The sequence below is a fragment of the Chelonia mydas genome, chromosome 14 (genome assembly GCF_015237465.2).
Source record: "Chelonia mydas isolate rCheMyd1 chromosome 14, rCheMyd1.pri.v2, whole genome shotgun sequence".
NCBI lineage: Eukaryota > Metazoa > Chordata > Testudines > Cheloniidae > Chelonia > Chelonia mydas.
In genome coordinates this window covers 42,384,861-42,401,304 of record NC_051254.2, presented here as the reverse complement: position 1 = coordinate 42,401,304, position 16,444 = coordinate 42,384,861, and the positions used below count along the sequence as shown (strand labels likewise).

The window sequence follows — 16,444 nt, the reverse complement described above, 5'->3', positions numbered from 1 at the left end:
TCTCTGGGTGCCCAGCGTCCCGCCCCGGCGCCCCGCAAGGCGCAGCCCCCGCCCCCCAAACACCCCAAGAAAGACCCGAGCTTTTCTAAATCAGCAAAATAGTTTAATATCTCCAAAAATAATAGATTCGGCGGGGAATGGGATGGAAAAAATCAGAGGGGGGGGGGGGGGTTGAGCCAGCCGTCGGGCAGCCCCCCAGCAGGTGGGGAGGAGCCGCGGGGTCCGTCCGTCTCAGATCATCCTCTGGAAAGTCTCCACCGCCTCCATCACCTTCTGCAGCTCGGTCCGGCTCTGCTGCAGCTGCAAGGGACACGTGGCCGGGCGTGAGGGGTGGGGTGGGGTGGGGCCGGGCCCCCCCGCAGCACAGTGCCCCCCCCAGCAACCTCTGCCTGGCCCCCCACATCACAGCACCTCTGCCTCCCCCTTCCCAGCCTTGCCCCCCCCCGGCACAGCCCCCCACGCTCACAGCGCCTCCTAGCACCCCAAGATGGAATGTCCCTTCCTGACCCCAGCAGGGGGGCCTGGCCCTGAAGCATGGGGGTGGGAGTCCCCAGCAGGGGGGCAGCCGGGTACCTTGGCAGCGTCGGCCTCCTGAACCTTGGGGGGCACCTTGGTGCCGTAATCGGGGGTTTCCATCCTCTCCCACAGCCGCTCGATCTGCTTCTGCAGCTCGCCCTGCTTCCCGGCCAGCTTGGAGATCTCCTTCTCCGCGTCGATCAGACCCTGGGGGGGCACGGCGCCCTGCCCGTCAGCTGCCCGGATGCCGGGGTCCCGCTCACTGGCTCCGGTCCTCTGGGGAGAGCCCCCCCCCGCAGGGCCACCCAGACGCCTGGGTCCCGCTCACTGCTCTGGTCGTTTAGGGGAGAGCCCCCTGCAGGGCCACCCGGATGCCTGGGTCCCACTCACTGGTCTGGTCATCTAGGGGAGAGTCCCCCACAGGAGGACCTGGACGCCTGGGTCCCGCTTGCTGGCTTCGGTCCTCTGGGGAATCCCCCACAGGGCCACCCAGACACCAGGGTCCCATTCACTGGTCTGGTTGTCTAGGGGAGAGCCCCCCGCAGGGCCACCCCGGACACCTGGGTCCCGTTCACGGCTCTGGTCGTCTAGGGGAGAGCCCCCTGCAGGGCCACCCGGATGCCTGGGTCCCACTCACTGGTCTGGTCGTCTAGGGGAGAGTCCCCCACAGGACCACCTGGACGCCTGGGTCCCGCTCGCTGGCTCCGGTCCTCTGGGAAGTCCCGCACAGGGCCACCCGGACTCCAGGACTCCATTCACTGGTCTGGTCGTCTAGGGGAGAGCCCCCCGCAGGGCCTCCCCGGACACCTGGGTCCAATCCCCATCCCAGTCTCCAGCCCCTTGGGTCGAGAGCCCTGTGCTGCCGGCCCGGACGCCTGGGTCCCACGCCCCAGCCCCTCACCGTGAGCAGCAGGTGGACGGTGCACTTGTCGGAGGCGACGGCCACGGCGCAGCCAGCAGGGGGCGCCTCGCCCGGGCCCAGCACCCGCACCCGGCCGGAGGAGGAGAGGCTGCGGATGTAGGGGGAGCAGCGGCTGGCGGCATCGGCCGCGCCCGAGTCCGGGCACTGCAGGAAACCTGGAGAGGGGGAGGGGGGGCGTCGGGAGAGAGGTCAGGAGGTGCTGGGGAGGGGGGGGGGTCAGAGGTCAGGGGTTGGGGGGGGAGTCTCTCCCCCCCCCACCAGCGGATACCCACAGTCGGCTCTGGTCCGGGTGAGGTTGTAGTCGGCCCGCAGGGAGCGCACGGCGCGGACGATGCCCAGCGAGAACTCCACCGTGCCCTCCAGCCCCCAGTCCCGCCAGCAGAACTGCAGCGGAGAGGAAAGGGTTAAGGGTGCCCCTCACTCCCGACCCGCAGCCCCTGGGTCCTCCCCCCCCCCAGCTCTGCCGGTGCCCCTCACTCCCGACCCGCAGCCCCTGGGTCCCCCCCCCAGCTCTGCCAGTGCCCCTCACTCCCGACCCGCAGCCCCTGGGTCCCCCCCGCAGCTCTGCCAGTGCCCCTCACTCCCGACCTGCAACCCCTGGGCTCCTCCCCCCCCCCCCCACAGCCCTGCGGGTGCCCCTCACTCCTGACCCGCAACCCCTGGGTCCCCCCACAGCCCTGCGGGTGCCCCTCACTCCCGACCCGCAGCCCCTGAGCTCCTCCCCCCACCCCCCCAGCCCTGTGGGTGCCCCTCACTCCCACCCCGCCGGTTACCTGCTCGGTGCTGGGGTAGGGGGTGACGCAGATGCTGGGGGGGGCGTGGGGGCCGCGGCGGGGCAGGCGCTGGAAAAGCTCCTCGCTGACGAAGGGCATGAAGGGGGAGAGGAGCCGCAGGCCGGCGTCCAGGCAGGTGTAGAGGGTGCAGCGGGCGGCCGTCACCGCAGCCGCGTCCCCCTCGGCAAACACGGGCTTCAGGCACTCCTGGGGGGGAGGGGGCAGGTCAGCGCCGGTGTCCCTCGGGGGGGGGACAGGCCCCATCTCCCAGAGCCACCCTATTCCCTGCCCTGGGGCGGACAGCCGGCCTCCCTGGGAGGGGGAAGCCCCATGCCCCAGCTCCCCCGCCCCCCACAGCCAGCCACGAGCCGGCGTCCCTGGGGGGGAAGCCCCGAGTCCCATCTCCCCCGCCCCCCGCAGCCAGCCACGAGCTGCCATAGCTGGGGGGGAACCCTGTGTCCCATCTCCCCGCCCCGCCCTAGCCAGCCAGGAGCCAGCATCCGGGGTAGGGGAAGCCCCATGTCCCATCTCCCCCGCCCCACTCCCCCCGCCAGCCCTGCACCCGGGGACCAGCCCCCCGCGAAGGCCCCCCCTTACCAGGTAGACGTCGCAGAGCTCGTAGAGCCAGAAATTGTAGACGGCCGTGGTGACGGCCGGGAAGTCGTAGGCCCGGAACCCGGCGTCGCTCAGCTCCACGGCCAGGCTGAGCCGGCTCAGGATCCAGCGGTCGATCAGGCTCTCGGCGCCGCCGGGCTAGAGCCGGGGAGGAGAGACACGCCCGTGAGCGGGAAGGACGGCGCCAGCGGGGGGCTCTCCCCAGCAGACAGGGCTGGCCCCATTGCCCCAGGGCAGCAGGGAGCAGGGCGGGGGGGCTCAGCAGGGGGCAACAGGCCCCTCTCACCTCCGGTCCCGGCAGGGGCTGGAACCCGGGCCCCAGGGCGCGGACGGCGAATTTGGTGGCGTTCCAGAGCTTGTTACAGAAGTGCCGGTAGCCCAGGATGCGGTTCACGTCCAGGTTGATGTCGCGGCCTGGCAGGGGAGGCAAACGGGGCGGGGGGGAGACAGGGACAAAGTGGGAATTTGGGTCGTGTTTTCATGAGGCTGATGTGTGCCTCAGTTTCCCTAGGGCTCAGCATGGGAAGAGTTAAGAGGGCAGGTCAGGGCAGAGCGTACATCTCTGGGGTGGTGCAAATAGGGTGCTAAAAGGGCGAGCTGAAACCGACCTATGGCAATGGGAACCTCGCTAGCCGGCCCCCAGCCGTCAGCATGGGGCAGAGCCCGGCCCCGAGCCAGAGAACGAAGGGGGCAGGCGGCTGGGGGCAGGGTGGCGCTGTGGAGATACCGGTGCCCACAGACAGGGAGACGGAGCCAGAGACCAAGAGGGAATTTTCTGTCGTGTTTTTATGGGAACTGGGTGTGCCTCAGTTTCCCCATGTACGTTGCACAGCTCCCCCAGGGGTGCCAAGGGGTCCCGGAGCGGCGCAGAAGGGGCTGGCTGGGGGCAAACCCAGCCCAGATCAGCTGAGGGGCCAGGGAGCTGTGGGGGCTGGGAGCAGTGGGGCTGGCCCAGCCAAGGGGTCCCACCCCTGCCCTGTGGCAGGGCTCGCGGGGGAAGCCGGGAACTCACCCTGGGAGGTGTACGCGCAGAGGGCGAAGCGCAGGGCGTCCGTGCCGCACTCTGGGATCCCGGCAGGGTAATCACTTTTCTGGGGGAGGCGGAAAGAGTGGGATCAACTCCCAGCCAACTCCGTTATCCCCCCTCCCTGTCCCCCACCTTCGGCCCCACGGGTCGCCACTTTCCCCCCAAGCTCCTCACCTGGCCCTGCCTGGCTCGCTCCACCTCGGCTGGCTCCAGGTTGCTCTCCAGGAGCTGCGCGTGCAAACCCTGCAGGGGGAGAACGGACACGGCTCGGGATGGCGCCGACCGGGGAGATGGGCCCAGCTGCCAAGAGCCTGAGCCCATCGCCCAGAGAGCCACGCGCCACCCCAGGAATTGCCACAGGTCGTTAACTCTGAAACCTACTGATGGACGCCTCCAGGCTAATCCCGCCTTAGGCACAGGCGGGGAGTCCCCTGCCGATCCAGTCAGCTGTCGGGCTACATGGCAGGGGCAGGGGTTCAGTAACATCTGGGAGGATAGGTTGGGGGGGGGCCAGATGTCCCCCGTCAGCGGTTACCTCCAGCGTGATCCCGCTGATCACATCCAGTGGGTCGATGACGTTGCCTAATGACTTGCTCATTTTCCTTCCGTGAGCGTCGCGGACGACAGCGTGAAGGTAAACCTGAAACACAGCCGGGCAGGGTCAGGGTTGCCCCGAGGCCCCAGGGCGGGACTGGGGGAGCACCATGCTGGCCGGGGGCGGGGGAAGAGGCGCCATGCCCCACTCTCACCTCGCGGAAGGGCAGCTTGCCCGTCAGCTTGAGCCCCAGCATGACCATGCGCGCCACCCAGAAGAAGAGGATGTCGTGGCCCGTCTCCAACAGGGTCCCCGGGTAGAAAACCTGCAGGTCTTCGCTCTGACAGGACAGGCAGACGGTGACGGGACAGAGCCGGACGCCTGGGTCCCATTCCCCAGCCCGGTCCCTGGCCCCCCCAGGGGTAAGCACCATGCACTGCTGTCCTGGATGCCTGGGTCCCATTCCCCAGCCCGGTCTCCAGTCCCACCAGGGGTGAGTGCGCTGCGCTGCTGTTCCGGACTCCTGGGTCCCATTTCCCACCCCCCAGCCCCTCCAAGGGGTGAGAGCCCTGCGCTGCCATCCCGGACGCCTGGGTCCCATCCCTGCATCTCAGACTCACAGCGTTGGGCCAGCCGAAGATGGAGAACGGGAAGAGGCCGGAGGAGAACCAGGTGTCCAGGACATCGTCATCTGGGAACGAGTGACAGGGAGAGATGGACGGACAGACGTCAGTACAGGAGCCGACGGTGCATGCCCGGCAACCAGTAGGGGGCGCTGTTCTAAAAGCAGGTGCCCCTCACTCCCGACCCGCAGCCCCAGGACCCCCCTGGCCATACCTTGTCGCAGTGAGATCTTGTCCGGGGTCACCCCAAAGGCCTTGGCCGCTTTGTCCTTGGCCTCCTCTTCGCTCCGCCCGCTCACCCAGTATCTGCCATCCGTGTCCTGGGTGGGGGGTTACCAGACGTCAGACACACAGGCCCGTCGACCCCAGCGTCCCGCCCTCCTCCCCAGCTCAGACCCCTGGGTCCATCTACCCTGGCTTCCTGCCCCTCCCAGCTCAGACCCAGGGCTCTATCCAGCCCGGTTTCCCCTGTTACAAAATGCTGTTGCAGTGAGTTCCACAGGGTAACGTGAATCAAAGCCGAATTCCCTTGTGTCAGTTTGTTTCCTCCTGCTGCCCCTCAATACTGCCCCACATCCATGGCTTTGGGGTGGGCTCTGACACAGATTCGCGCCCCCCCCCCACAGCTATTTCCTGGGGTTTCTGCCCCCCTCACCTCTCCGGGGGGCACCGAGGGGTCGTCGACAGTGATGAAGTAGGCCGGGATGCGATGGCCCCACCACAGCTGCCGGGAGATGCACCAGTCCCTGGGGGAGAAAGCGCCTCAGACGTCACCTGGGATATTACTGCCTCTTCGTGGCAGGGCAGGGCGGATAACAGATCTACTACCGCTGCCGTACCACAGCCAGGGAGGCAGAGCCTGCCTGGGGGGGGGCAGGTTCCAGCTGCACCAACACGGAAAGATGTACTAAATAGGTGGATAAAAGCCCTACTACTGCTGCTGCAGAGGAGGGAGCGCTCCCTAGAGCTCAGCAGGCTGAAAGCAGCTAAAAGCCGGGGGGGTGGGGGGGTGTCCTAGTCCTGGGCGTTCATCTGACATCCACCCACTCGACCCGGCTCTCGAGGTGGATAAAGGCCCGGCTATCGCCGCTGCAGCGGAGGGAGCGCCCCCAGGGCCTCACCTGATGTTGTCCATCCACTGGAACCAGGTCTTGCAGTGGAAGGGGGGCAGGATGCGCAGGTCCCCGCGGCGCACGGCGTCGGCCGCCCCCCGGGCCAGCCCCTCGCAGCGCACGTACCACTGCGGCTTCAGCAGCGGCTCCACCACGTCCTTCGAGCGGCTGGGGGGGGCGACAGATAGTCCCTGTGTCCTTCCGCCAGCCCCATCGCTCCCCTCGTGGGGCAGCCTTCCGGTGCCCCCCATATCCCTCAGGAGCCCCCCACCCTCAGGGGCCTAACAGCGCACCGGTACCCTTCACCTGTAAAAGTGACCCCCGCCCCGATATCCCTCCGCACCCACCCCCCTCCGACTCTCCCTCACCGATATCCCTCCGCCCCCTCACAAAGAGTTCCCCTGCTGGCCCACGGGCCGATATGCCTCCACCCCCCCACGCCAATATTCCTCCGCGCCTCCCAGAATCCCCCCTTCCTGCCCACATACCGATATCCCTCCACCCCCTCAGAGTCCCTCCCCGCCCACAGGCCGATATCCCTCCACCCCCTCACAAAGAGTTCCCCTTCCCAGATATCCCTCCTCGGCGTCCCCCCCTTCTGCAAACGTATCCCTCCGCCACCGAGAGCAGCCCTCAGATACTCATCCCCCCACATGCTTCCTGATGCAGATATCCCTCCGCCCCAAGAGACCCTCCCCTTGCACCCCGACTCCGTGTATCCCGCCACACCCCATTCCCCTCTGCACTCAAACATGTCTCCCTATGCCATCAGCCCACCCCACGCGTATCCCTCCACCCCTCAAAATAGTCCCCCACTTCTTCACACATCTTTCCCTCCCACTGGCAAATCACCCCCCCCTTCACAGATACCCCTCCACCTCCCTCAGCAAGTACCACTCTAACTCCCGCCTTCCTATGAGGATATCCCTCCACCCCATCAAAGAGTCCCCCCTCACCTGCACACTGGCACCACCATGGGGTTGTCCTTGACTTCCTTGAACAGCCCCTTCTGCTTCAGGGCCTCCAGCACAGCCCCCCGGGCCTCGAACCGCTTCATACCCTGCATTAGGGGGGAGCAAGGAGGGTCAGACCCCTGGGGCCTGTCCAGCCAGGTATCCCACCCTGCCACCACGGATCAGACCCCTGGGGCCCGTCCAGCCAGGTATCCCACCCCTGCCACCACAGATCAGACCCCTGGGGCCCGTCCATCTGGGTATCCCACCCCTGCCACCACGGATCAGACCCCTGGGGCCCATCCAGTCTGGTATTTCCTGCCCTAGATCAGACCTAGGAATCCCTGCCCCCCCTGGCCCAAGTTTGATGCCCCGCTGCTGACACCACCAGTCCGACCCCTGGGCCCATCCCACTCAGTATCCACACCCCCACAAGCCCGCTGGTCCCCCCCATACCAGGAAGGGGGGGGGCACATTGATGAGGGAGCCGCTGTCGTCGATGATGGTGATGCAGTCCAGGCCATGGCGCTGCCCCACCTCGTAGTCGTTGTGGTCGTGGGCCGGGGTGATCTTCACCGCGCCTGGGGGGAGAAGGGGGGGCAGGCGACAGACACGCCTGGCGATTAGCTGCAGCCCGGGGGCCCCTCCCCTTTCACCCCCAGCCTCGCTCCACTCCCCAGGCACTGACCTCCCTGAGGCCCCGCCCACAACCCTGGGACCTGCCCCCAGCCCCATATTCACTCCACACCCCACAGCCCCTGTCAGAATCTAGGCCCCGCCGCCCCTTCACTTCCCTTGGCAGGGCCCCTTCTGTGTTTCACATCACACCCCCCTAGGCCCCGCCCCCATTCACTAGGCCCTGGGCCCATTGGCTCCTCTCTGTCAGCTCCCCCACTCATTAGGCCCCGCCCCTATTAGGCCCCGCCCCTAGCCCCTCCCACATTCCCACCTCTCCTCCAGGCCCCGCCCCTACGTACCTGTCCCGAAGCCCATGTCCACGAAGTCGTCGCAGACGATGGGCATGCGCCGCCCGGTGAAGGGGTGCAGGACGCGCTTCCCGTGGAGATGCTGGAACAGGGAGGAGAAGAGGGGGGTCACAAGGGGGACCCCAAAACCAGACTGCCCCAGGGGTCACCCAGCAACCCCTCCCTCCCCAGGCTCACACACTGCCCACCCAGGGCAGGTACCTGGTAGCGGGGGTCCTGCGGATGCACCGCCACCGCCGTGTCCCCCAGCATGGTCTCCACCCGGGTCGTCGCCACGACAACCTCCTCGTCTGTGGGGAGAGAGTCAGACGGTGAGAGCCCCCCCCCGAGCCAGCCCCCCTGCAGATCAGAACCGGCGCCCCTACAGGGGACAGGCCCCGTGCCCCATTCCCTGCCCCCGCCCCGGATCAGAGCCGGCGCCCCTACAGGGGTCAGGCCCCGTGCCCCATTCCCTGCCCCCCTGAGCCAGCCAGTCCCCGCCCTGGGGCCTGATCAGAGGTGGCGCCCCACAGAGGGGAAAGGCCCCATGTCCTGTTCCCTGCCCCGGTCCCCTTCCCTGGCCCTACCTGAGTCCTCGAGCTTATAGGCGAATGACACCAGCACCCCAAATTCCACCTTGTCCTTGTACCCGGGGACGGGCAGGAGGGTCCGACCGGGCAGCTCCTTCTTATCCACCTGTGGGGGGCAAAGCCGAGACGTCACCGACCTTCCCGCAAGCCCCTCTAGTTGGACCCCGCCCCAGCTCAGAGCCCCAGGCCCAGCTCCCCCCCCACCTCGATGTCAGAGATGGCAGAGTGCAGGGTGCAGGACCAGTTGACCAGGCGTTTGCTGCGGTAGATCACCCCCTCCTCGTGCAGCCGGACGAAGGCTTCCTGGACAGCACAGGACAATTTCTGTGGAGGAGCAAGAGGAGAGGTGAGATCCCTGCCCCCGGCCGGAGAGACGTCAGACCACGCATCCCCGTGTCCTGTGCCCCGCACGGCTACCCGCGGAGGGAGATTCTCCCATGCGCAGAGCAAGTTCCCACGGGGCTGGCTCCGACCACGCTGACCCAGTGTGACCTCTGACCCCCCTCCCGGGGATGGGGATCATGGGATGTTCCCCGCACTGGGGGTGGGGGGCACGAAACTGCATAGGGCAGAACGGGGAAAGGCCGGGGGGAGGTGATAGGAGCTGCATGAACCCACTCCGGGGCCAGAGGGGAGCCAGCGCCCCCTATAGGACACATCTCCTGGGTCCCACTACCCACCCCCCTGACCTAGTCAGTCCCCACCCTGGGGCTGGATGGGAGCCAGCACCCCCTAGAAGGGAAGGGCTCCGTGTCCCATTCCCCGCCCCCCTGAGCCAACCAGTCCCTGCCCTGGGGCCGGAGGGGAGCCGGCGCACCCTAGAGGGGAAGGCCCCGTGCCCCATTCCCAGCCCCCCTGAGCCAGCCAGTCCCTGGGGCTGGAGGGGAGCCGGTTCCCCCTAGAGGGGCCAGGCCTGGCGCCCCATTCCCGGCCCCCCTGAGCCAGCCAGTCCCTGGGCCTGGCAGGGAGCCAGTTTCCTCCTAGAGGGGCCAGGCCCCGTTCCCCATTCCCAGCCCCCCTGAGCCAGCCAGTCCCTGGGGCTGGAGGGGAGCCGGTTCCCCCTAGAGGGGCCAGGCCCGGCGCCCCATTCCCGGCCCCCCTGAGCCTGCCAGTCCCTGGGGCAGGCAGACGTACCGGGTCCATCGTGAAGCAGGCTCTATCCCAGTCCATGGACGATCCGAGCTTCTTGAGCTGGTGGTAGATCCTGTCGCCCTTCCTGTGGGGAGACGGAGGAGAGTCAGGGCGGCGCTAGGGGGCGCTGTGCTGCGGGGGGCTCTCCCCTGGCACCCCCAGGCAGCGACAGGGGGCTGTGCTGTTGGGGGGGGGGGGAACGCCCCGATCCCGGCACTCACTCGTTCTTCCATTTCCAGATCTCGCGGACGAACGCCTCCCGGCCCAGGTCGTGCCGCGTCTGCCCCCGCTCCCGCCACAGCTTCTTCTCCACCACCACCTGCGTGGCGATGCCGGCGTGGTCACAGCCCGGGTTCCACAGCGTCGTCTCGCCGCGCATCCGGTGCCTGCGGGACCCACAGCTGGGGTGAGGGGCGCCGGCAGAGATGGGGGGGGCGGGGGGGGCTGCAGGTCGGGAGTGAGGGGCACCGGCAGAGCTGGGGGGGGGGGGGGCCTGGGGGCCGCGGCTTGGGAGTGAGGGGCACCGGCAGAGATGGGGGGGGGGGTGGGGGGCTGCGGGACAGGAGTGAGGGGCACCGGCAGAGATGGGGGGGGCCTGGGGGCAGCGGGTTGGGAGTGAGGGGCACCGGCAGAGATGGGGGGGGCCTGGGGGCAGCGGGTTGGGAGTGAGGGGCACAGGCAGAGCTGGGGGGCGTCTCACCAGCGGGTCAGGGCGTCCTGGATGGCGTTGGTGAGCGCGTGGCCCAGGTGCAGCGAGCCGGTGACGTTGGGGGGCGGGATGCACATCATGAAGAGCCCTTTGGGGTTCCGCTCCGAGACGCGCTGCCGCTGGGGGTCGGGGGAAGCAGGGGGTGAGTCAGGAGAGCCCAGACCGTGTGTCAGGACCCTCACACCGCCCCCGAAGGGCGAGTCTCCGCGAGCACATGAGGCCGGTGGCCGGAGACCCCGGGGCTGAGTCTCGGGAGGCCAAGGCTGGTCCTGGTTCTGCGGCACCCGAAATAACCCCACACGTGGGTGTAGGTGCGTCAGCGCCCCCTGCTGGAGGGGACCAGCCCTGCCCTTGGTGTTCGTGAAAGCGCTCCCCCTGCTGCCCCACCCAGAACCACCCCACCATGTGTCTTATTCCCCCTACTGCTCCCACCCACAGGGGCGATTCCTGTTATCATGATTCCAGGCTCAGGCCCCCTGCCTGGGCCCACTCACCCCGTACTCGGGTTTGAAGAAGCCCTGGCTTTCCCACCACGGGTACCAGGCCGCCTCCACGTACTGCGGGCTGTAGGCGTCGGGCATGGGGCCGGTCACGTCTGCAGGGGAAGGAGAGAGAGCCCTGAGCAGGGACCCCCCCAGTGTCCTGACCCCCCGCACTGGGAGGGAGAGGCCCATGGCAGAGCAGCGATTGGGGACGAACGGCACACGTCTGTCCCCGTTAACCAGCCAGGCATCAGCCCGCCTTCGTCGTCAGCCGGATCCAGGGCCCGAAAAGTTTGGCAGGAGTCTTCCCCAGATTTCTAAAGCAAATCTGTCAGTCCGGCCGTTTGTCTGTTTGTCCACCCCCAAACTAACCAGCCCCCCAACCCATCCCCCCAACAACCCGCCCACCCCCCGAACCAACCCACCCCCCACCAATCATCCCCCCAACAACCCGCCCACCCCCCGAACCAACCCACCCCCCACAATCCATCCCCCCCGAACCAACCCACCCCCCGAACCAACCCACCCCCCACAATCCATCCCCCCAACAACCCACCCCCCCCGAACCAACCAACCCCTCACACTCCATCCCCCCAACGATCCATCCAACAACCCAGCCAGGCCCAAACCAACCAACCCCCCAACAACCAGTCAACCCCAAACCCATCCCCCCAACAACCCACTCCTGGCAGCATCCCCCAACCCCACTGGCTGAGACCGGCACCAACCTCCCCTTTGCCGTGGGGGGCCCTGGTGCTGAGCAGCCCCCTCCTCCCCCCGAATCACAGCTGGAATGCCTTCCCCCCGCTCCCCAGTACCTTTTTTCTCCCCTGGGCGTGTGGGGGCGTCGTAGGTCAGAACCCCGGGGTCTTTCTTCTCCTTCTTCTCGGCTTTTACCTTTTTCTGGCTCCCGCGGGAAGGATTGTGGGGAAAGGAGAAAAGAAAAGAGAAAGGATGCGTCACACTGCCCTTCGCCACCGGAGGCGTGTGCTGCAGGGAGCAAGGTGGGGGGCAGCAGGGGGCGCCAGCATGCTCATCACCCTTTGACTTCTCCCCCGAAGAGTTGGGGTGGGAACCCCGGCGTCCTGGCCAGGCCCCACCTCGGCTGACTCGACTGTGTCCTCGCTAAAACCTAGCCTGTGATTTCAAAACGGCTACACGGTCCCCTGCCCCCTCCCAAACTCTCGTGCGGTGTTCCACGCGGCTGCTCCCCAGCCGCCCCGCCCCAGAGCTGGCTGCATCTCAGTAAGCGGCGGGCCATCCCCAGGCAGCATTCCCCAGAGCTGGCCGCGTTTCTCTCACCTCCCCCTGCTGCTGTTGGCTTTTCTCCTTCTTCTGCTGGAATTTCTCCAGCTTCTCTTTCTTCTTCGCCTCTTTCTTCAGCTGAGAGGCGCTCTTGACCGGGGCCTCCCCAGGGCCAGGGGCTGACCCCACTGCTGGTCCCTTCTCTGCAGGCCCCACATGCTCTGGTGGGGGGGAAAATCAGGCCGGATTGGACCCATGAGCCCATATAGCACAGTATTTTATGCCTGCCACCATGAATCTGACCCATGGGCCAAGCCAGCAAGGTATCCCCCCCATTCTCCCCTATCCCTGGCCACCCAGATCACACCAGTGGGCCCAGCCCCCAGATCAGATTAATGGGTTCATCCACCCCAGTCCTGCCCCCCAATCAGACCCATAGGCCCATCCAGGCCTGCATCCCACCCCCGCCACCATGAATCTGAGCCCTGGGTCAATCCAGCCCAGTATCCCCTCTGTAATATCCAGTAGCAGGGAGTTCCGCAGGCTACAGTGAAGCCAACGCAGCAGGGGCATTGCAGGAGGAGGAGGCTTGGAAGGGGGTGCTCTGGGCAGGTGTTGGGGGGTCACTTACCCTGGGTCTTCGGTCTGGGGGTGTCACCCCCGCGCGCCTGCTCGCACAGCTTCACCGGCCCCAGCACGGCCTGAAACTGGGGCTGGTTGATGCAAGTCAGGAACCAGCGCAGGACGTTGGGGTAAGGAGCCCGGCTGGGGGGGTCCAGCACCTGGGAAAAGACCATGAAAGATTGGGGGGGGGGAACCATTATCAGTATGGGGGGCAAGGGAGATACCACTATTGAAACAGGGGTGAGAAGGGAAATTAAGAGATACCAATATTATTCCAGAGTGGAGGAATGAGAAGAAATCCTTATCAGAATGGGGGAGGGGGAAGATACCATTATTGGAGTGGGGGGGTGACAATACCAGGAAATACCATTATTGGAATTGGAGGAGGCAGACCACATCAGGCAATACCATTACTGGAATGGCGGGGGGAGGAGAGAGATACCATTACCAGAATTTAAGGGGGAAAGGGAATATCGGGCAATACCATCACTGGAATTGAGGGGGGAAGAAGACACCATTATTGAAATTGGAGAAGGGAGACACTATTATTGGCCATAAAGGTCAGGGGGGTGGCGGGGTGGAAACAATACGGGTTCCCAACCAAAACTGACCTTCCAGTCCCCCACCCCCACGATGTCCTAATGGCCGCCCCACCCAATCCCTACTCCCCAGTGTGTGGGGGAGAGGGTGGGGGTATCTTGCCTTCTCAGTCCCCCCCACCCCATTTCCCACCCTTCCCCTGACGCACCCTCCACACCCTGCAGCTGGGAGAGTGGGTCGTGGGGGGCGGGGCCAGAGGGGAGCTGGGGCACCCACATATTTGTAAGGCAGCAACAGGGCACAGGCCACAGTCACGTCTGCCAGCGTCACGGCCTCATCCACCAGGTATGTGCGCAGTTTCAGGTGCCCGTCCAGCACAGCCAGCGCCCGGCGCAGCTCGGCCACCGCCCGCTCCACCACCTGGGAAGGCAGAGAGAGACCCGCCAGGGTAATGCAACACACAAGGGACCCAGGAGTCCAGGCTCCTACCCCACCCCACAACCCGCTGTTCTAACCACTAGACCCCACTCCCTGCCCTGGGAACCCAGGAGTCCTAGGACCCACCCCCACTCTAACCCTCTCCCCTTCCCCCCCACTCCTCTTCTAGAAGTGGAGGGAGAACCCAAGAGTTCTGGCTCCTACTCCTGCCCTTCCACTCAAACAACTAGACCCCACTCCCCTCCCTAGGAACCCGAGTGTCCTTGTTTCTACCCCTGCTCTAACCACTAGACCCCACTCCCCTCCCTGAGAACCCAGGAGTCCGGGCGGTCTCACCTGCTTGCTCTGCTCCGCCAGACCCAGGGCGGAGAAGGCGGCTGTGCATGCGGCAGGGGCAATCTCCCCTTCAGCATAGCTCACCCACTGCTGCACCAGAGCGCCCCCCGCTGGCCCCTGCCCCCTCAGCCGCTCCGGGGACAGGAGATGAGCCACCGCGGCCGGGCCCGAGACCCAGACCCCCAGCCGGCTCTCCAAAGCCGGCAGCTTGGGCAGGGGGCAGGAGGCAGGGGGCTGCAGGGGGAGCCCCTGCTCCGGCAGCTCCACCACCTCGGGCAGCGCCGGGGCATAGCGGGCTGCGATCAGCACCCGGTGGTTCTGGAAATTGTCCGGGTGCGGGGAGAGATACAGGGTGGGCATGGCCAGGGCTGGGCACCCCGAAGACAGACCTGGGGATGGAGAGACAGAGTTGATAAGACAAGGGGCCTTTGCCCTGCAGGGGGCGCCGGCTCCCATCCGGCCCCAGAGCAGGGACCGGCTGGCTCAGGGGGGCGGGGAATGGGGCACGGGGGCCTGTCCCCTCTAGGGGGCGCCGGCTCCCACCTGCCCCGGTTGCTGGGCTCTGACACCCACGGGGCTGATGCAATCCCAGAGCCCAGACCCGCCTCCCTGGGGCGGGGCCAAGGGAGCTTTCACTGGGGGAGGGGCGATCCAAGCAACCCCCCCCTGCAGCCCCAGCCAATGGCCCTAGGTACCCAGCCCCATCACCGCAGGATGGACCCCAGGCAGCTCAGAGGGGGGCAGATGGGGGGGGGGGGGGGATGCAATTGAGAGGTGGGGATGGGGAGAAGCGGTACCGTCAGGCTCATCTTGGGGGGGCAGGAGGGGCTGGGGAGGGAGGAGGTGTTAGGCCGGGGAGGTGGGGGGCTGGGAGGGTCTATGGGGCAGGGGAGTGTCAGGGCTGGGTGCTGTGGGGCGGGGGTGATGACAGAGTGGCTGTGGGGTAGGGGAGGGGCGTGGTTGGGGCGGGGGGGGGCTAGGCCGGGGAGGTGGGGGGCTGGGAGGCTCGATGGGGCAGGGGGTGTCAGGGCTGGGGGGCAGGGGAGGGGTAGTGTGGGGGGCTGGCGGTGGTTGGGGGGATTAGGCCGGGGAGGTGGGGGGCTGGGAGGCTCCATGGGGCAGGGGGTGTCAGGGCTGGGGGGCAGGGGAGGGGTAGTGTGGGGGGCTGGCGGTGGTTGGGGGGATTAGGACGGGGAGGTGGGGGGCTGGGAGGGTCTATGGGGCAGGGGGCGGGGTTCTATGGGGCAGGGATGACGGAGGGGCTGTGGGGCAGGGGAGGGGCTAGGAAGGGGAGGTGGGAGGCTGGGGGGCAGGAGGAGAGTGGGGGGTTGTTGGGGGGGCGGGGGGGGGCAGGAGGCACCAGCCCCCCCCCGGTACCTGCGCTCCCGGCAGCTGCTCCCGGCCCCACGTGTCTCCGCCTCTGGCTGCTCCCCGGCTGCAGGACCCGCCCCGGGCTGCCCGCGGCGCCGCCTGATCCCAGCGACCTCCGCGTCAGCTGCTCCCCGCCTCCCGGCCCGCGCTGCCCGGGTCACCCCCAGACCCCGGGGACGCCCCGCGCCCCGCTCCGCCCTAGCTCGGCCGTGGGGCGGGCTATTTCTGGTCAGGCCCCTCCCGAGGCAGCCCCAGCCGGGGTCCTCACCCACACGACCGGCACTTGGAGAGCCATAGAGCGCTAAGGACCGGTGGAGAGAGCGGCTGAGTCACGCGCCCTAGAGCAGGAAAAGGCCATAGAGAGGGAAGGCTCTGGGGTGCACCCCCTGGGGGCGGGAGTGAGTCACTGCAGCTCTGTACCGTGACTACTGGGGGTGCGGGGTACTCTAGGGAAGGGAGTGGGGGTGACCAGTGTGGTAGGGGAGGAGAAATGGGGGCTGGGGCAGGAGAGCCAGCCCAGCTTGGACACCTGGGTTCATGACCCCACCCCATCCTTGGCTAGAAGCATAGGGGAGGGGGGAGTACAAACCCCTGATAAGATATTTGTCCGTCCCCCCACACACACACAAGCTGCTCGGGGTGGGGGCTGGGTTTCAGGGCTCACCCCCCCCCCCCCGTTTTGTTATTCTATTATTCCCCGCACAGCTTGGATCCGCCTTGGTGGAGACGCTCAGTTCCTCCCCCCCCCCACTTGGGAGCAGTTACTTCATGGCTTTCAGATCATTCCCTGGGGGTCCCTTTTGGACAAGGAAATTTCATAGAGCTAGGAATAGAACCCAGGAGTCCCAGCTCCCCCCTGCTCTAACCACTAGGCCCCACTTCCCCCCCTTCTCCCCCCCAGAGCCAGGGAGAGAGCCCAGGAGTCCTGAGTCCCTCC

At 67.0% G+C, this 16,444-nt stretch overlaps 1 protein-coding gene across 2 annotated transcripts; it reads right to left on the bottom strand.

Annotated features, from left to right (window-relative positions):
* Positions 1–81: 81 nt before the first annotated feature.
* On the bottom strand, positions 82–15,659 carry VARS1 (valyl-tRNA synthetase 1). Of its 2 annotated transcripts, XM_037913948.2 has the most exons (31): positions 15,514–15,659; positions 14,137–14,525; positions 13,639–13,782; positions 12,830–12,980; positions 12,256–12,419; positions 11,772–11,856; positions 10,966–11,066; positions 10,463–10,590; positions 9,984–10,148; positions 9,766–9,847; positions 8,836–8,955; positions 8,629–8,737; positions 8,264–8,352; positions 8,054–8,144; positions 7,533–7,657; positions 7,080–7,183; positions 6,133–6,291; positions 5,667–5,757; positions 5,226–5,331; positions 5,009–5,079; positions 4,603–4,728; positions 4,389–4,493; positions 4,028–4,096; positions 3,839–3,917; positions 3,113–3,240; positions 2,809–2,964; positions 2,212–2,418; positions 1,711–1,822; positions 1,418–1,593; positions 574–723; positions 82–300 (listed from the first exon to the last, which is right to left on the bottom strand). In XM_037913948.2, exons 2-31 carry the CDS (start codon positions 14,494–14,496, stop codon positions 232–234), a joined length of 3,822 nt encoding a protein of 1,273 aa, XP_037769876.1. In that variant the 5' UTR covers positions 14,497–14,525; positions 15,514–15,659; the 3' UTR covers positions 82–231. The 2 variants fall into 2 exon arrangements, with proteins under 2 accessions (XP_037769876.1, XP_043384861.1); XM_043528926.1 differs by lacking the exons at positions 12,256–12,419; positions 12,830–12,980; positions 13,639–13,782; positions 14,137–14,525; positions 15,514–15,659 and having other exon boundaries at positions 10,966–11,068; positions 11,773–11,854.
* Between the last annotated feature and the right edge of the window lie 785 nt (positions 15,660–16,444).